The sequence below is a fragment of the Dipodomys spectabilis genome, unplaced genomic scaffold, assembly GCF_019054845.1.
Source record: "Dipodomys spectabilis isolate Male_0828 unplaced genomic scaffold, ASM1905484v1 ptg000004l, whole genome shotgun sequence".
NCBI lineage: Eukaryota > Metazoa > Chordata > Mammalia > Rodentia > Heteromyidae > Dipodomys > Dipodomys spectabilis.
Window position 1 is genome coordinate 4,204,119 of NW_024870681.1, and position 21,034 is coordinate 4,225,152.

At 39.3% G+C, this 21,034-nt stretch overlaps 1 protein-coding gene across 4 annotated transcripts in view; it reads left to right on the forward strand.

Annotated features, from left to right (window-relative positions):
• Positions 1-19,241, forward strand: part of Rhot1 (ras homolog family member T1) — an 81,459-nt gene extending 62,218 nt beyond the window's left edge. For 2 of the 4 annotated variants that reach the window (XM_042691176.1, XM_042691185.1), the window contains 2 exons: positions 1,252-1,374; positions 18,150-19,241. In XM_042691176.1, coding sequence (XP_042547110.1) covers positions 1,252-1,374; positions 18,150-18,267 — 241 coding nt within the window. In that variant the 3' untranslated portion in view covers positions 18,268-19,241. The remainder of the gene's footprint in view (positions 1-1,251; positions 1,375-18,149) is intronic. The other 2 variants (XM_042691192.1, XM_042691197.1) reach the window with 1 other exon arrangement.
• Positions 19,242-21,034: the final 1,793 nt, after the last annotated feature.

Here is a 21,034-nt window from a genome sequence, read left to right on the forward strand (position 1 = left end):
TATGTTGAAGTTAGATTCAGTTTTTAAAATAACAGATGGATTCCAGTATGACAGCTGGCAGTGACTTAGTAGCAGTGATAACGTTTATCATCACAAGTCAGATTTTAAAAAAGAATGTCTTGAGCATTAACTCTCAAAATTAATTCTTGTTTTTCTTCATGTTGGGAATTAGGCATTATTGGGATGCTGCTAATCTCTACAACCATGCACCGTGTGCTGTGGTCATCAGATCTCACAAGCTAAGCCAAGTCAGATTGAGCCAGTCCTTTGACTGAGAGGCCTCTAAATGATGAGGTGTTACAGGAAGTGGTGGCATTCATTCATCAGGTGGCGCTCTTCTGAGTGGGTTCGGCGCCAATACTTCTTCATGGGTGGTGTGATGGCTTTGTATGTCTGAGTGGCTCTGACCACTAAATAGTCAATGGAGACTCCCCACTTTGTTAGTCAGGGCCTAGGTGAAATGGGTTGCTCTATGTGCTGTACTCAGTAGTGCACCTCCACTCAACCAGAAAGGAGTCAGAAATCTCCCTAAATTTCATAACCAATTTCAATTGGATCCATTTTTGAGTTTTACATTCTTACCTGAAGTTTCATACTATCATACTTAGCTGCTATGTTTTGGTAGCTGATGAAATTAACCCTGTATTTTGTTCTAGTGGAAATTTATGAAGCACTTTGATTTCCTGCGGGAGCCAGGGTGCTTGATGAATTAAAGACGATGTTGTTCATATCTTCTCAGGGTTGAATATACTCGTCTTTTGACTCTTTTGTGTATTTGTCACCATTCTCCTTCCTGGTTTCCAGGCATGTGTGTGTGCTGAGGGAGGAGAAGGAGGAAGGAATGATTATTTAAATGCTAGCCTTGTCCTTTTAGTTGGTGCTATGGCTTACTCAGTTTTTGTTTTTATTAATTTAGATGAGGGTGCCATCTATTGCTGTGCATATTTATTCCACTGATTCTCCTCTAATAATTTTTCCATTCCCCCTTCCAAAAAAAAAAAAACAAAACACAACACATAAGTGTTAGATAAAGTTCCCTAGATTTTCTATAGGGAGGAAGGAGGACGCTATTGCTGTTTATTATGTTTTTGATAAATGTGGAATTCTGCACAACTTTAGCATGCCCCACACTGTCCTTTTTCTTTCTACAAAGAGTGTTGCTTATGCCTAAATCTTTTTTTTTAAGTTGGCACACCTGACCTGTGCCATATTTGTAAGAACTCAACCCTGTCCTTCTGTGTGTTTTCGCAGCCATGCCCGGTTACGCTGTATGTGCACCTGCAACAGGTGTACATTTTGCATCTGTCAGAACTTCCTCAACTCAGACTTGCTGCAATCTGTAAAGAACAAAATCTTCACTGCAGTTCTTAACAGGTTCTTAACTTTATTTACTGGGTACCAGGCATTCTGTTAAAATACAAAAGAAAACAATGAATATTTATTATACAGATACTCATTGCCAAGCCAACATGCCAACTGATGCCCAACTAACTTTCACTAAAATCCTCACTGTGATGAAATGTTTATTTTGGGAAGCATCCTTCATAATGTTTTTTTCAGTTAATAGAGTTAGTTTGAGGATTGCAAAATAAGATTAAAAATTTTTTATTAGAGAGCTTAAATTATCTTTTATATTAGAAGATAATATGTGTAGGGAAAATTAAATTCTTTTGGCTATGCATTGTAGAAATAGATAAGAGCTTTTCTAGTAAGAAAAAGGGATTCCAAACAAAAATTCTTATGTGTTACATTGTACTCCACTTATATTCACATGATATATCTTATTAAAATCATACTAATATCAACAGTGTTTTGAATTTCAAAACCTTCTATTCTTGAAACCACTTATAACCTAATCTGCCTTTACTTTTTAAAAAGTACCTAGAATATTCACTTGAAAGAACATGCTTTCTGGATACAAGGATAATAACCAACTTTTAAGGACTTGAAGGAATATGAAAAAGGAAAAACAAGATCTATAGCACTGGTTTTTGAGCTCTATACACTTGATCAAAAGTATGAAATTTTCCTGTAAAGTAGTAATGCTTAAAAAAAAAAAGGAAAGAATGCATTTATTCCCTCAAAGCAACAAACTTGGAAGGTTACATTCTTATTCGTGTCATGTTGTTTTTTGTAAATCAGTATTTTTTGAGAACTTAAAAGCCCATGTAATATTAATTTGTGTCTGATATCAAATTTTCAGGTGTTTAAGGGTGAACTAAAATCATTTATTGACAGCTGGGTTTGATTTAATGGATGCTCAAGCTAAATAACAGATTTTGGTTAGGAATGACTCAGATATTTGGTCCACCACTGTATACTCACTTAGTACTAGACTCTAGCTATGTCAAATAATCATAGTTTGAGTCCACCAATAGAGTTAGGTCTGTTAAATAATGAAACTGTTTCTAAAGTGAGTCAGACACTGATTTTGAAGGCATTCCGAAAGAGTTTGAGCACTAGCAGCTCTGGAGTAAGAATGCAGCCATCTCAGGACTGCTTTGAAGGGATTACTACATTCACTTGGTAGTAAAGTTCTGCCTCTGACCTTTAATGACTCTTGTAAAGGAATAATCAGACAGTTCCCCTCATGATGATTAGCTGGGAAAATGCAAGGCTAGTTCAAACCAAACAATATTCAGGAGCTCTGTTGTTGGGAATCTTCAGTTGGAAGAGATTCTAGAATTCATCTGGCCTAACCTCCTATTAGAATGCTTTCCTGCAAGCCTTCCTGAGAGAGTGCTGTTTATTTGCTGGTGACTTTCTTCTTTGGAGAGGGTTTTTGCTTTTGTTTTTTTTAAAAAACTAAAATGTTTTCCCTATAACTTTCTCTCCTTTAGTTTTAGTTCTGCCCTTTAGAACAACATACGACTATTCTACTCCCTTCTTCAACATAGCAATCCTTCAGACATTTGAAGACGACCATCATGTCTCCCCTAATTTTCTCTTCTCCAGGTAGAACATCCCCATTTCTTTCAGCCTTTTCTTAAATTAGATGCTTTAGTGGTCTCATTATTCCTGGTGGTCCTTGTCTGAAAGCTATTAACTTTCCAGAGTACCTCTTAAGAGCTGCCACCCAGAACAGAGAACAGTGTTCCGTATATAGTCTGACAAGTCCAGAATAGTGGACATTCATGTCCTGCAATGAGGACATTTGTCTGGTGCATGAACTCACTTCTTAGCAGGCCATCACACTGTGACATATAATATTTTGGAGTTAATTGAATCAGATTTTTTTTCTTTCTGTGAACTGCTACTAAGGCAGGTGTCCCTTCCTCTGTAATTGTGCATTAAACATTTTTAGTTGACTTTTTGAATGTAAATACAGATACATATATAATTTATTATGTGTCATATTCTTTTTAATTCATTTGTTCTAGCGCAGTCATTTCAAACATTTCTATCATTTGTCCCATTATATATTCTCTCTCTGCATTTTGTCACTTGCAAATTTGGTAGCTATGTCTTATCTTTCAAGTTACTCATAAAAAATAATGTTGAGTACCTATAAGTTGGAGAGAGAAAAGGGTTCAAGCCCTATAGTATTCCATTAGGGAACTTTTACCATTGGCTGGTTCAGAATTCTTGGGAAGATTTTTTTCAGTCAGTTAAAAATGTTATTGAAGCTGAGTGCTGGTGGTTCATCCCTGTAATCTTAGCTACTCAGGATACTGAGACCTGAGGATCATGGTTGAAGCCAACTCAGGCAGGAAAGTCCATGAGACTCTTATATCTCCAATTAACCAGCAAAAGAAACCAGAAGTGGTAGTGTGGCTCAAGTAGTAGTAAAGGACTGTGATCAGGCCCTGAGTTAAGGCCCAAGTACTAGTGTATGCGCGTATGTGCACACACACACTCACACACACAGACAGACAGATAGATATAGATTGATGAGGCCTGGCATGTAGTACCATATATCTGTTATCCTAACACTTGGAAAGCTGTGGCAAGAGAATCACCAGATGAGCCTGAGCCAATTTTATTTTCTTATCAGAGATTTCAGGAAGGGTTTTCTGAAAGTACTGTATAATTTTTACCACACTCGGCATAGAAAGTGATATCTTATCTTGGTAAATATACTTTGGCTCCCAGTAATCGCTGATTACAAACTAACAATTTTAATACCTATTCTAGAAACTTTTGATTGCTCATGATAACAGATTGATTTATTTTCTTCATTGTTGGTGACAGTTTTTTACCTAAGTTGGTTTAATCAGCTTCCAGATGAAATAGGTTAGATGTGCCTTAAATTGATGTGCTTGCTCTTAGTAAATTACTCTACAATGTTCCTCAAAGAGGAAGCAGTACATTTTGTCGTATCTGTTTATAAATTGGAAGTGACTTGATAGTAGTGGCAGCACACATCACTGGATATCTGATAATCAGGAATAGAAAAATGAGCAGGGAAACCTGTGTACTTTTCACAAAATACCTTTCTTATCCCTGTAGGTGCTTCAGTTGTTTATTTGATAGAAGTGGAATTTGGGGGGTTTTATATTGAAGTCTATTCCAGGTAGGAAAGGAAGTAGGTAAGCAAAGTAGGTAGGTGGAGGCCAGAAACTCAGTTTCTAAATGATATAAATGATTGTGGTAAGAAACCAGTAGAACTGTAGTCTGTGACCAGCTCTGTCTGCAAAAGACTAGAAAATAAGATTTCTTTGTGAGGGGCTGGAGAGGTGGCTCAGTGGTAGAGCACTTGCTTTGCATGCATGAGGCCCTGGGTTCAATTCCTTAGCACTGCATAAACAAAAAGAAGAAAGCTGGAAGTGGCACTGTGGCTCAAGTGGTAGAGTGCTAGCCTTGAGCTGAAGAGCTGAGGGACAGCACCCAGGCCCAGAATTCAGGCCCCACGACTGGACCAAAAAAAAAAAAAAAGATTTCTTTGTGAAACTTCCTGATATTGATGAATAGCAATTTTAAAGCTTTAAAAGTAATCAAAGTATTTACAGGCCACTAGTCTTAAGGGAGGCAAATAAAGGACATGTAAAGAATGAAAATGTCGCCAGGGACTGGTGGCTCACACATGTAATCCTAACTACTCAGGCTGAGATCTGAGGATCATGGTTCAAAGCCAGCCTGGGCATGGGTTAGCCTCAAACCAAGATCTGCCTACTCCCAGCCTCCCAAGTAGTTAGAGTTACAGGTATGAGCCACTGGTACATGGCTAGAAAAATAATTATTAGTACTTTCTACTTAAAATATGCAAAATTGATCTGGGGGTGTGGCTCAAGTGGCGCAACCATTTGACTAACAAACATAGGCTTCAGTTCAAACCCAGTACCCAAAACAAGTAAGCTTTCTATCATTTGTCCCATTATATACTCTCTCTCTGCATTTTGTTACTTGCAAATTTGGTAGTTATATCTTATCTTTCAAGTTACTCATAAAAAATAATGTTAAGTACCTATAAGTTGGAGAGAGAAAAGCGTTCAAGCCCTATAGTATTCCATTAGGGAACTTTTACCATTGGCTGGTTCAAAATTCTTGAGAAGATTTTTTTCAGTCAGTTAAAAATGTTATTGAAGCTGAGTGCTGGTGGTTCATCCCTGTAATCTTAGCTACTCAGGATACTGAGACCTGAGGATCATGGTTGAAGCCAACTCAGGCAGGAAAGTCTGTGAGACTCATATCTCCAATTAACCAGCAAAAGAAACCAGAAGTGGTAGTGTGGCTCAAGTAGTAGTAAAGGACTGTGATCAGGCCCTGAGTTCAAGAAGACAGACTTTTAGCATGACAGACAAATGTCACTGAAAATATAACCAAGTTTTAAAAGAAGAAAATTTCATAAAATATTTAGAATTGGCTCAATTCATAGTGGGGTCCTATCCAAAACAGGACTTAAGTATTCTGAATGAATAAGTCATTTGTTAGTCCATGAAACTCTTATCTCTAATAAAGTACTCAGAAAAGGCCAGAATTGGGGCTGTGGCTCAAAGTGGTAGAGTGTTAGCCTTGAGCCAAAGGAGCTCAGAGACAGCACCCAGGCCCTGAGTTCAAGCCCCAGAACCAGCACCAACTAGACATGGTGGCACTTGTTATCCTAGTAACAATGAGAAGCCTAAAATAACCAGACAATGGTCCAGGATGTTCTCTGTAGGGAAATGAGACTCTATCTTAAAAATTAACAGCACAGTAAAGTGGTAATAAATGTGGCTCACTGGTAAGAGCACCTGCATAGGAGGCCCAAAGTCTGGGATTCAGACCCCAGTTTGAATCAGTTTTCAGTTAATTGAATATATACTGACTTCAACATTTGAAAGTAGGGTTAAATCATACATACATCTATCTTGCATCTAACTCTGTTCTTTGTAATTACAGTTTCACAAAAATCTGAGTAATGTTTTTCTTTAGAATAATTTGTAAATAACTAGAATTATTTGTATTTAGGAGGTTTATTAACATGTGGTCAGATGACTTTTAATCTTTGGGACTTAACTTCGTTTCCAATAGTATAAAGCACCTTTTGAAACTTTTAATTTTTAAATATGAAAGTGATAAACTGGTTTTGTAGGATGAGCTTGATTGTTGGTTTGAACTACCCAAGATTATTATTTCTTAAGTATATCTTACACTCCTACTTTGTATGCGAATGTTACACTATAGTGTGCTAAAAATTTATCCTTTTTAGGTGTTTATTTTCATTTGTCTGTGCTAGTCATTTTTTAATCCTCTGGATCTCTTTCATGACTAGGTTTACATATATAATCCTTCTACTTCTAACCTATAATTTAATCAGAAATTGTTTTAGATTTATTATTTTGGTGTAATTCTTTTAGCACGTATTTTTGCTTTAGAATTTTTTTTCATTCCATTTAATTGTTTGCATTTTCCATATAAGTTACTTGTTAATGTTTTTTCTTAAGTTCAGTAGCAGCATTTTGGCAAGTAAGTACATAATTCACCCAGAATACTTACAGAGATCTAAAAATCTAGTGAACAATCATTGTGCTTATTGTATTTTTATACTATTTTTAGATGGTATGTGTTGACATTTACACTAAGCTACTCATTAATGACTCCTTAATTTATCCATATTTCCTTAATAATTACCTAAGTTCCTTCTTTATATAGTTTAAGTTCATGTTACTTTGCACAGGAAGCTTTTCAGACTGAAATTAACTACTTTTTTCATAGGACTGTTTAATGAAGAGATTGAGTTCTTAAAATCTTAATGTTGTTAGAAATGCTGGAAATCTAAGACTTTTTAGAATACTAGGTTATAATACAGTAGCATATCCAAAGAATTCCTGGTTTAGTTTCTTGGGAAACTTATACCTTCCCTTAAATTCAAGGGATAATTTATACCTTCCTTTGAATTCAGATTACTCTTTGAATTTGTATACATAAAGCTTAAAATTATGCAAGAATTTGTGTTACTGATTATCAGTAAGCTGCTGTTACTCCTTATATGTTATAAAAAAATTTGGTATTTGGTTAGGATATGAGAAAGTAGAGATTGCCTAATTTGATTTCACTAGTATACATGTTGATAGTGCAGCATTTCCTATGTGTGATCCTCTATAAATTTGGATTCTTCTAACTGCTCAATGAAGCATTTTTGGGTTTTGGTGCATTGACTATGTCTTTTTCCAAACTATGTTACTATTTAGTCATGCTCAGTTAATAGCTTGCTTATGGTTTGTGTTCTAATTCATCTTTACTACACACTATATATTTATTTCTCAATCTTTTTTCACAAATTTCTATTAAAATGTTTCATGCTTTCTTTTTTTGGGGGGGGTGGGGGGTCCGGTCGTGGGGCCTGAACTCTGGGCCTGGGCACTGTCCCTCAGCTCTTCAGCTCAAGGCTAGCACTCTACCACTTGAGCCACAGCGCCACTTCCGGCTTTTTTCTTTTTGCTTATGTGGTGCTGAGGAATCGAATCCAGGGCCTCAGGCATGCAAGGCAAGCGCTCTACCACTGAGCCACCTTCCCAGCTGCCTTCTAATTCAGTTAGGAGAATGATCACTAAATAGTAGTGTTAGTAGGGCTGGGGATGTCACCCAGCTGCAGAGTACTTCCTTACATTCATGTAAGAGGCCTTGGGTTTGATATCTAGTACCACCAAGGGGAAAAAAAAATGGCATTATTATGAGAAGTAACCCCAGAAAAAACAGAAACATTTCAAGGAATAAAAGCAAGGAGGTCCAGAAATCTTAATAAAAGAAAACAAGAAAGTATCTAGAAACAGGAAACTGAGAGCTGGAGTTGCTGCTCAAGTCATAGAGTACAAGGCCCTGAGTTCAAGCCTTAGTACTGCCAAAAACAATATAAACCTTCCACTCACATTTACAGATACAAAAGCTTGATTATTGTTTTGGTGAACTCAATATAATTTTCAACTGCATTGAAACTACACCTGAGAGCATGCGTTGTGAGTCATGGTGTCTTGTGTGGGAATGAGGAGGTGTGGTGAGTGCAACCAGCAAATGGTGATGCAGCACAAATGCCTGGGCCTTGCCACCACATTCCTAGTTTGAGACTCATCGGTCACTGGAAGACAACCACTCACTCCAGTGTTGAAGTAGATATTCAAGGGCCCTGGAGTGGTAGAAGGCTCCTGGATTTGGACACACTGGACATCATTTGGATGTGGCTGGTTAGAAAATTGACTTCTCAGCTAATAGACAACATTCCTCCTATGACTGTTTCTGAATCCTCTGAGATCACCAGCCAAAGTATGAGGCTAGCTTTCATTGAAATGTATAAAGAAGATGAATCTCTACTGCTCAGATTCTCATTAGTCTAGGAAATACTTGCTATGCATGGCCTGTGTGTGCTGCATACAGCATGGCCAATATTCATGGAGAGGAGCCCTGGACCCGTGATGTCGTGAGCCTTCCAGAACAACTGCAAGAGCAGATTATATCAAAGTCATTATGCACCTCAGTAACTCCCTGATCAGAATACAAGTGTCAGCAAATATGGTCAGAACAATAGAGGTAATTATGCGTAGGATAAAGACTGTAAGACATGGGCAGATAGCTATGTTTCTTGGTGCTGCTGTTAAAGGGCAACTGGAAGTCTGGTGGAAACTCTGGTAACTACAGTTGTGTCATGGATGCCAAGAAAGGTGATTTGTAAAACAGTGCCCCTGTCCAGCAAGAGTAAGTCCCACCCTTCTCCCAACCAAACTAGACAGCGTTGTATTGGGGGAGGAGGGGAATGCAGGATTGGTCTGCACAAGCAGCTCTCATATGACCACCCATTCTGCTTAGATCACAATATTCTGGCCATGCCCCCACTTTTCATATTTCTCTCTCTGACCAATGAGATACTAAGAATTAGGGCCATGCTCACGTCCATGCTGCCTGGTAGCACTGCTATCGCCTCTGCTGACTTGCACCACTACCAGCAGTTGAGGGAGGCAGAGGTGCTGAGAGGTAAGTGAGAGAATCAAGGTGATTGTGGAGATAGAGTAGGAAGGAGACACAGTTGGTGGTGACTGCAAGAATAGTGGTGATTTCAGAGAGCCTGGCAACGTGGCCAGGCTCTTCTCTATCCCAGCACTGAGATGTCTGAGCAAACAAGATGGAAACAAATTAGCTTCAGGAAAGAAACTACTGCAGGAATACCAGCAGAGGAATTGTCCTGATGGACCTGCAGAATCCAAGAACAAGAAGAACACTAAAAAGGGAGTTAATCCCAAGACAAACACCACTGGGGACTGTAATTCAACTGAGGGTTCGGCAAAAAATCACGCTGACCCTGAGCATTCCCCACCTCTGGGCACAGTCAGAGCTGCCAGGGTCAAGAGTGCCACAGGTCCCCAATAACTCTAAGGTGCTATCAACACCTGGTGCTTGCACCAGACTTCAGAATACAAACCAACAGCTCTGGAGTGAGAGTGAACAATTGAAGCAGGAAAAGAAAGACCTTCAGGATCAACAGGGGAAAGAGAATGAAAAGATGGCCTGTGCACAGGAAGCACTAAAAACAAAGCTGGAGCTCCACAAGCTATCAATACAAACATTGGTTTCAGAAAACTGATTTACAATATGCCCTGGCCCACATGCAGCAAGTGGTCAATGAAAGAGAAATGGTGCATGAAGGTCGTGCCAGCTGCCTGCATCTTTTTTTTCTTCTTCCCAGTCATGGGGCTTGAACTCTGGACCTGGGTACTGTCCCTGAGCTCTTCAGCTCAAGGTGAGCGCTCTACCACTTGAGCCACAGTGCCACTTCAGGTTTTCTGGTGGTTACTTAGAGATAAGAGTCTCACGGGCTTTCCTGCCCAGGCTGGCTTTGAACCACAGTCCTCAGATTTCAGCCTCCTGAGTAGCTAGGATTACAGGCGTGAGCCACTGCTGCTTGCATTTTCACAGCAACACGTTGCAGAGCTAGAGCTGACGTTGTCTGCAGTGTGCAACATGCAGGATGAAACAAACCAGAACAATCTAGAGCTCATTAAAGACCTGAATAACATAAAGCTGCAGCTTCAGAGCAGAGTTGGAAACCAAGACAGCTAGACAACATGAAAAAGTTGGTGTCAACATTAAAGTTGGAGAGAGACAACTTTGCAGGGGACCTGAGGATGAAGAGTTCCAGGTAACAGAAGTTCCAGCAGCACTTGGAGCAGATTAGCCAACTGAAAGGGGAGAAAAAGCAAGGGGTGAGGCAGGTGTTGGACCTAGAGACAAACCTGGTAGAACTGAGAAGGCACCTGGCAGAGCTGCCACCCACACAGCCCCTTGCAGGACCATCTCAGGCTGAGAAACAGCTCAAGGCCCAGGCCAGCAGATTCAGGAGCTCAAAGAACCTGTGGGAACCATTTCACATCCAGATACAGGAAGACCAGAATCTGGACCAGAAGGAGTTGTTGTGGATACTGGAGCAGAAGGCTGAGGAGTGGGATCAACATGCTGAAGAATGACACAAGATCCTTGAAATGATAGTGAGAAAAACGAGACCATGAGATGTACTCTTGTCACATCCGAGAGTTGAAAGATCAGCTGGCCCAGCTGTGGGAGGAGGGGCTCGCCAGCATCCTGCACTCAGAGCAGAAAATGAAGAAACATCTGTAGAAGAAGCTGGACCAGTGAGAGGAGAAGTGAGAAGAATGGAAAGAGCTACAGGAGCTGCATGATCAGTACCTGGCCTAACTTCAGGAGCTCAGGGCCACCTATGAACAGCACAGGGCCTCCAATCAACAGCTGGCCAAAGAGAAGGAGGCCCTGCAGCAGCACCTGCTGAGGCAGACCCACTTGCTGGAGTAGCTGAAGCAGGAGCAGATGCAGAACAAGTTGGGAGACCAGACAGTGCCTCAAAAGTTACAATACAAACCGGGTGCCGGTACCTCATGCTTGAAATCCTAGCTACGCAGAGGCTGAAATCTGAAGACTTGTGGTTCAAAGCCAGCCTGTCCAGGAAAGTCCATGAGACTCTTATCTCCAATTAACCACCAAAAAAAAAAAAAAAAACAGAAGTAGTGCTGTGGCTCAAGTTTTAGAGCGCTAGTCTTGAGCTGAAGAGCTCAGGGACAGCACCCAGGCCCAGTGTTCCAGCCCCAGGACCAACAAAAACAAAAGTTACAGGGCATACTGAAGTACCTAGAAGCAACAAGGCGTGAGAATGAGGAGCTACAGGCCCAGCTGAGCTTCCTGGCTTTCCCTAGAGAAAGTGAGGGAGTTAGAAAAGAAGAAAAGGGTGAGGAGGTGACTTCATCAGATATGACTACCCCAGAGGATATAGACAATCCGTAAATCATGTGGGTTTTTTACTTTATAGCACTATCTGTTGCTGAGTCAAAAAAGGTGAAACAGATGGCAGCTGCAGAAGCAGCAGGACCTCTGTGGGTTTCTGACCAACCTGGAAGCCCAGTGCCAGATAAAGCTGGAGCACCAGGCCCTTTTCCCTAAGAGCTGGAACTATGGTATGTCTGGGGGGGGGGGCAGGAAGCATGACACAGGTGTCCACGAAACAGCTAAAAATTTGCTTCATCCATGACCTGCCCAACAAAGTAGACTACTAATATCAAGTAGATAAGCCCCAACATTGATGAGCCAGCTGTCAGAACACATTGAAGAGTCCAGAGTTTTTCTTTTTAATAAAGAACAAATGGAAGTCCTGGATGAGCTATATCAGAAGACAGACCAGTGTGTCAATTGGCCATCCCAGGAGAAGAAGGAGAAGGAGTTGCAGGAGCTGCTGTTACATCTTGCAGGTGAAAGCACCAAGTGCCAGGACAAGATGCTGGCAGCCACTCAGACCCTTGCTGCTGAGGTCACCTCAGACCTGTAGTGCCCCACGAAGATGGAAGTTATGGAGGAGCAGCAAGGTTTTGAAGCGGTACAACTTGATAACATGGAGCATGCCCAAGAAGGGCTGGGGTACCTTGCCTCCTGTACAATCAGAGCAGATCGTGCCACTGCTGCCTAATATCTAGCACCACCAAGGGCTTGCAAGCTTTGGCAACAAGCGCTCCTTTCCTTTCTTCTCCAGACTGGTGCAAATGATAAGTTTGAGATAATTACTCTCTATAGACCTGGCAGCCACTGCCTCGAGAAGGGGGCTCCTGTCCTCTTACATGAACTTTGGGGAAATTCTCTCCAGCCTTGTTATAATGGGGGTTACATTCAGGCCAGACAGGGCAAGAGGCTGCTGGGAAGTGGCCCAAACTCTAGGAATATCTAATCAGTGAAGAGGCCCATGTGATTTTATTACAAAGAGTAGATTCTTTACAAAGGAAGATGGGGAGGGATGGATGGCATAGTTTTCTAGTCACTATTGCATTAGTGACCTTTTTTTTAACCAGTCCTGAGGCTTGAACTCAGGGCCTGGGCACTGTCCCTGAGCTTTTGCTCAAGGCTACCACTTGACCCAGAGTGCCTCATCTGGCCTTTTCTGTTTATGTGGTACTAAGGAATCGAACCAAGGCTTCATACATGCTAGGCAATCACTCTACCATTAAACTACATCCCCAGCCTATAGTGATGTTATTTTATAAAGTGCTTATATATTAGTGTACCCATACTATTATCTGATACTTTCATGCTGACTTATAGAGTATTCATGTTTGTTTGGGTTTTTTTTTGGGGGGGGGGGGTCCGGTCGTGGGCCTGAACTCTGGGCCTGGGCACTGTCCCTCAGCTCTTCAGCTCAAGGCTAGTGCTCTACCACTTGAGCCACAGTGCCACTTCTGGCTTTTTTTTTTTTTCTGCTTATGTGGTGCTGAGGAATCGAACCCAGGGCCTCAGGCATGCAAGGCAAGCACTCTACCACTGAGCCACCTTCCCAGCCCTATTCATAGTTCTTTATATTTTAAGGCAATTTTTATATTATTTCCTCAAGTGAGTTATTTCATTATTTAACATATGTTGCTGCCGTTGTGCATTTACAAAAAATTGTACTCTACCAGCAACAGTGAATTTTCTCTTTTGTATTTTAATATACTATGATAGTACACAAAGGTCAAAAAGTACAAACTGAAAAAGAAGAAAAGGTTATTAAACCTGACAGTTTGGAAAAAAAAGAAATAATAGAACAAATGGAAATGTCTTGTAGTTGGAAAACACACACCAGAGAAGTACAGAAATATAATGCAGAATAATATATACAGTTATAGAATACATACAGTGAGAATATTAAGCATCTCAAGTTTTCATTTTTGAATTGCTCAAGTGGTAAATTGTGGCATACTGCTCATTGAGTCTAATAAAATATTAAAATTCAAAAAAATTACAATCAAGAAAAAAATTGTAGCCATGTCTTAGTAACTGAGTATGACTACTGTTTAACGCTGTTTTACAGTGTTCTCTTGAAAACTCATGCTTGAAGCCAGGTGCTCTATGGCTCACACCTATAATTCTACTACTCATGAGGCTGAGATCTAGGATCACCTCAAAGCAGCATGGACAGACATGTCCATGAGACTCCTTATCTCCAATTAAGCATCAAAGAGCCAGAAGTGGAGTTGCAGCTCAAGTGGTAGAGCAGTAACTTTGAGAACAAAACTGTAAGGACAGTGCCCAGGCCCTGATTTCAAGCCCCAGCACCTCACAAAGGGGTATGGGAATATACATCTATATCTACATATGAGCTGAAATCTTTACTGGTTTAATGTATATAAATAACAATAAAGGGATGTGACAAATTACTATATATATTTACATATATATGCCAATGAAGATTTTAGTTCATATTTTTATATCACTAGAAATTGCTGAGTAAATAAAAAGCTTTCATCTGTGCATGTACCGGTCCTGGGGCTTGTACTCAGGGCCTGGGCGCAGTCCCTGAGCTTTGTGCTCAAGGTTGGCACCCTACCACGTGAGCTATAGATCCACTTTGGCTTGCTTCCTGTTTTTTTTGTTGTTGTTGTTGTTTTTGGTTTTGGTTTTTTTGGGGGGAGTAGGGCTGAGTAATTGGAGATAAGAATCTCATGGACTTTCCTGCCTGCACTGGTTGCTAACCACAGTTCTCAGATCTCAGCCTCCTGCGTAGCTAGAGTTAAATTTCTGGCAATGGCACTGGCAAAAAGCATTGTAATATGCCTCTGGCTTGTGTGCTTTCTTTGTGATATTCAGTACCAGGGCGAATAAGAATTTCGATGATTATGTATATGATCTGTGACTGTGCACAAATAGTTCTTCATTTAACTTTTTTCCCCCCTCCTGATGAGAGGATCTTGCTATACAGGCCAGGGTTGCCTGGAAATCTCTAATTTATTTCCCTGCTTGAATTCACTATTATTCAGCTTCAGCCCCCTAAGTGCTGAAGCTTTTCCTTCAACCCTCTTTTTGCCTGAATTTTGAGGCATTTTTCTCTCTCCGTTTTTTGAAGTTTTTTTCTTATCATAAAGGTGATGTACAGAGGGGTTACAGTTACATAAGTGAAGTAATGAGTACATTTCTTTTTAAACAGTGTCACCCTCTTTCTGCATTATTAAAAAGTATCTTTAATAATAGCCAAGTCCATATATGTTAATTGTCTCACATCTGTGTTGAAATACTGGAAATTTTGATTAATTACCTTAGATAAGGAGAATCTGTGATTCCCTTCCCCCCATTTTTATTGGCCATGCGTTTCCTAAGGATTGTACATTACTTTTTTTATAGTTACAAAGAAAGTAAACTTAAAAAGGAAATCTATGCAAGAAGATAGTATCATTTATTTTAAGAAGGTATTTTAAGTCAGTATTTTGAAAGTATTACATTTTTGAACATGGCAAGGATTATTTCTGCTTGGGTTTAGGGATGAACTATGTTCATATTTTAAACTAGAACTGTTACCCTGTGTTCTTTTTGAGACCTGAAACATAGGTCAGTTTTTGTTACTAATGGAATATATACTGTTATGCCAGCACTGGTGGCACACTCCTGTAATCCTAGCCACTCAGGAAGCTGAGATCTAAGGATTGTGGTTTGAAGCCAGCCCAGGCAGGAACGCCAGTGAGACTCTTATCTCCAGTTAACCACCTGAAAACAAAGTGGAACTGTGGCTCAAGTGGTGGAGTGCTACAGTAGCTAGGGTTACAGGTGTGAGCCACTGTGCCCAGCACGAGCTGTATCTTGATAATGTATCTGTAGTAGTTTTTTTTGCCTATGAAAGCTGTACTATTGTTTTGGGAAAATAATAATTACCATCTTGAGATGCAGAAGAATAGCAAGCAATACATGTGTCAGAATATATTATTTCATAAATGGTAGTACTTAAAACATAGCAAAAGGAAAGTCAGGAATGGTGGGTAGACTGAAGCGTGAGGATCAAAAGTTTGAGGCCAACTTGTGCTTCAAGCTAGACTACCCCAAAAACAAAACAAAATAAAACCTTAACAAAGGGAGCTGTGTGAAACAGACATCCATATTCGAATAATATTTGTCATTTGAGTATTGGCTAGCTTGTATGTTAATTCCTTTCTCCCCATAGATTAAAAGAATGTGAAAATTCAAAAACACAAAAACCTCTTATCAGTCAAAATGATTACCAAAGCTGAAGTAAAAGCTTTAATACTCTTTAAGCCTGGCTTCTCTCTTTAAATTTGGACAAGTGTGGGCAGTACAGGGTGGCAAACCTATAGACTCACTTTAAATTCTTCCATATTGGGATAGAAACTTGATTACTCTCATCATAGATCCTTAGTGGTTGGAGTTTGGAATGTTGGAGTCAATTTTTCACAGATGTCTTTGTAGTTTGTAATAGTTTGAAATTATAAACGTCTATAAACTTCATAGTTAGTACTTGTTAACCTCATTTCAAATGCATACCATGGTTATCAGGTTTTGTCAGATACTATTGCTACCTGTTGGTATCTGTTAGTATTAGTTTCAAGGATTTCTCCCAGTGTTTCAAATATACCAAGATCAGGCTCAGCAGGCTATATTGGGAATATATTGCTATATAGCAATTTTAGGTTCCTTGTCTGATGTGTGAGTGTTGAAGCAAATGTATTGTGGATGTTCTTTTAAGCCTAGTAATTTTCTGTAGAATACATTTATTTTAGTGAAATGTCGAAAACATGGGGGTGGCAATTCTTTCTGTATATGTGGGATACTTAATTGAGAGAGATTTGTCTGAGTGCCCTTTCCTGAGCTCTGCTGTGAACTGCAAACTGTGTGCATATGTATGAAAGGTTAAGAGTCCGGGTAGCTGAGTGGGGTGCCATGCTGTTAGCCGACGACGAAGGCAGTATTACTCACCAGGTGCACGCCGTCAGCTCTGTAGAAGATTCCATCTTCATGGAGTCATCTCATGGTCCACTCTTTCTTGAAGCCAGGTAACAGTTTCCATAACCAGTGGTTGGCCTTCTTGGAACCCTTCCAACTAGAAAAGCCAAAAAAATCTAAATATTCTCTTTCCTAACTTAAATAAATATTGCCTGTTGGAAGAACTAACTCGCAAGGTAGAATGTACCTGTGTCATCATGTTGCTTTGTAAAAAAAAATACAGTGTAAGAAGTGACGTTTTAAATAGAAACTGGTGATGGTGAGAAATTGGTGTGTTATGTGTTGTTTGGCAGTGGTGATAAGCATGGAGCACCAGCTTGTAGACTTGTTAATAGGGATATGCCAATTATATTTTGTAGTAACTAATCCAGTCATTCTGTGACTATTAACTGAGACAAAGTAGTTTTGTACAAGTTGAAATCTCAAGCTCTTGAAATCTTTCAAATCTTTTAACTTTTTTGCCTATGTCTTAGTCTTTGAATATCTGACTTCTGCTTCAAATCTATTTAACTCAGTTGTAAAATCACCTAAACTAGACAGTCTTACTAAGCTCTTAATTCCAGAAGCTTTTTATATCACTTCACTTGTGTTCACTAATGAAGGACTTAGTGACACTTGGAAATAAAGTGTTCCAGCCTTGGCTATAAAGCTTTATCCTCTTTATAGAAAGCTGTCATACTTGAGACTCTTGAGGGTGCTTAGCAGTGTTTTTAACTGAGCATGCTCACAAACTCCGTTTGTGGTACAGGCTGCCCTTGTTACTTGTCATGTATAATACAGCTTTTATGTCATTACCTTTCAATTCATCATGTTACATTATGTCCTCCTTTATTTGATACCATTATCACTGCCTGTATGACTAACATCAGGGTTTCAGTTTTTCTTTTGTTTATTTTTTTCTCTCTAATTAGCAGTAACCAAATTAATGCAATCTGATAAATCTTCCCCTTTTGATTTTTTTTGGGGGGAAGGTACATTTTTTATGGGACTCAGTGTTTCCACAGTTGACTTTAGTCATTGATCTTTAAAAAGTATTGTCACTTGTCACGTAACTGCTTACAAAGTAGCTTTTGATTTCTGGAGACAGAAGACTGTACCTTAGTTACCTTCCATTAATATAATCCTCAAAATTGTAAGAACTCTGCCTGAAGGACTGTGGTATAACTAAAAAGCTAGGGGCTGATTTTTTTAATTTCATTTCCCATGTGAAGTAAATGTATAAAATTTTAGATATCAACTCTCAAGTAGCAGCTAATTGCAAAAACATATGTCTTTAATGTTTACATGATGTTGTTTTCCTAAGACAGTGGTTGTCTAAGCAGTATGTACAGGGCTATATTGATAAATGTTTTTGATAAGCATTACTGTATGCAATTAGCCTGACAAGTGTGCTAATACTTTCTTCAAAGTAAACTGTCATATATAATTGGTATAAGATTTTGCTAATAATCCTATTTTTAAATATTAATTATGTTTTCTGACTACAGGCACGTGACACAAGCTGACCTCAAGAGCTCCACATTTTGGCTTCGAGCAAGTTTTGGTGCTACTGTTTTTGCAGTTTTGGGCTTTGCTATGTACAGAGCATTATTGAAACAGCGATGATCTAAAAATCAAAAAAATACCGGCCTACCAAAAAATGTTTTATGTACATTATGAATGCTTTAAATTCTGCTGGAAATGTTGAGATATTTATACATGCAGAGTTACTTTATTAATATTTGTAATTCATGCGTAAGAGTATTTTAATGATAATAACTGCAGTATTGGCTAGTGTATGGAGAAAAACAGCTTAATAGCCAAACTAAAATGGCTAAATTTCAGAGGCCAAAAGGGAATTTGTAAATAATGTACATAGTCAGGCAAAATATGGTCTCCCAAACTGAGTTCTAGAAATGATGTTTCTAGACGTTTCTACATGGTATTGTTAGTGCTCACTTGGCTCACTCTTCTAGGTTTAAAACAGCCCAGAGATTGTATTTACTCGTGGATCACTTATTTATTTCACACTTACTCAGAAATATCCTTTGGGTTCTGTAAGTACATGAGACACAATTTGCTGTTTTCTTTGTTTTTAAGAACTCATCTGAACCTGCATCAGCTTATCAACCTGTTTGTTGTAGTCACTTATGGTAGGCCAGCATTGAAGTCTAGAGAGTGATATAGCTAAGTGTGCAGCTCCCTTTAAGGAAGAAATAAGGTAAAAGCAATTAGCAGAGGCATTATCTCCATGATTATGTTGCCTCCTTTGTCAGTATGTGGAATTTTATAGCCCCTTCAATCAAATGAAAGAAGCAATTTGTATATTATCAATGTTTTTAGTTTAAATAAACAAGTCATCCTTACTACTGCTGAATTTCCTCCCAGAGTATAAGTCATTCACTAATGGCTATGTCTGTTGTAGTATATTGCAGTAGCTGCATGTGTCATGAAGTGTTCTATATCTGGCTAGGATAACCTAGAGGCAGCACTTTTTTAAATGGTAAAATAAATCTAATGAATATAAACTCATGATAAACCTATTTTTTCCATCATTGACCTTTTCAAGTATTTAAATAAATAACTGCTGTGTACTGTGATCTTGAGTTTTTTGTCTTATAGAGTATGTATTTGTGCCCAGTTGTGAGTCGAGTCCTCTGGCTTCCACCTTTCTTAGTTTTGGAAATTATTTTTATACAAAAAGATAATATTCCATAGGAAAGAAGTCCAGTATGATTTATATGTCTAAAAGGAAATGCATATTTTTTCCCCCATGTATTTCTAAGTTATGTAGTTTCTGCTATGATTTACAGGTTTATTTTCTCCTGTAACGTGATTTTTTTCCCCCTGTGTTCTGGGCAACATTTTCACATTTTCTCACAAGTACATTTCTCACAAGATCACACTTCTTTTTTTTTTTTTTTAAGATCACACTTCTTGAACTATTAGTAGCAGTGTAACTTCCTAACTAGAAGCTAGTATTTACTTGCATATTTCACCGTATCTGTCTCTTTCTTCCATCCTTTCCTTTTTCCTTCCCTTTTCCCTCTCCTTTCCCCGCCCTGCCCCATTTTCATTCATCCTAAATTTGAGGGAAAGGGAAAAGGTAAGCTCTAATGATACTTAATTTTTATTATTTTCTGAGAATTCCTCATGTACCAAATAAATTTGTGTCAGTTACACAGCTTTCAGTGACAGTTATTCCTTTCGTGTTTTTTTCTGTTTTGATTGATATTGCTTTAAACAAATATGACTTGTAGATGCTGTGTTTGTAAGAAACAGAGAAAAGAACATAGTTTGCCAAGAAGCGACAGTGATAAATTTATATATTCAGCTTATCTCTCTCAGTAATCTCATTTGAAACAGTGAGCTTGATTCACAAGGAGACACAATGGCATCTGCCCCATCTTGTACTTGTTCGTGGCCTGTTGCCCCTGTGTAGCTTTGCTGCTCTGTCTCCTGTCTGTCAGCACACTGCTTTTCCTCTTCTTATCTGCAGGCCTGAGGACATATTTTCCTTTATTCACATCCACATTAGGGACTAGTTAATAGGTGAAATATAATAATGAGCTTCTCTGGCTTTTGCAACTTGTTGGAGATAGGCATGCTGTAAGAATGTTGAGGAAAATGGGACCTTGAGTATCCAATGGATATCTTTTACTTTATACCAGTTGCATTATCTTGTAAATGGTCAATCTGAAACTGTTTGCTATGATGTTGTACTGAGATGGTTTTGTGAAGCAACATCACTTTGAAGGCGTAATCTTTTTTTTTTTTTGGTCCGGTTGTGGGGCCTGAACTCTGGGCCTGAGCACTGTCCCTCAGCTCTTCAGCTCAAGGCTAGTGCTCTACCACTTGAGCCACAGCGCCACTTCCGGCTTTTTTCTTTTTGCTTATGTGGTGCTGAGGAATCGAACCCAGGGCCTCAGGCATGCAAGGCAAGTGCTCTGAGCCACCTTCCCAGCCCCTGAAGGCGTAATCTTTATGTAGGCATCGTGCAGCAATTTAGTCTTATTTAATCCAAGAGTCTTCCGCTTTTTTGCAATTCATGTCATTCTCCTTCATATATGCCCAAAACAAATGAGTGATCTCCCACATTGTTGGTGCTGATAAATGACAGAATAGGGGTAAGGCTGTGATATTAGGCATTTGGGGAACACACAATCACTTTGAACTATCTATAAAAGAAATAGGACTATGAAGCCAGGCACTGGTGGCTCATGCCTGTAACCCTAGCTACTTAGGCTGAGATCTGAGGATCAGGGTTCAAAACCAGCTGGGGCAGGAAAGTCTATGAGACACTTTATCTCTAATAAACTACTCAGAAAAAAAGTCAAAAGTAGTGCTGTAGCTCATGTGGGTAGAGCTTGACCAAAAAGAACTTCAGGGACAG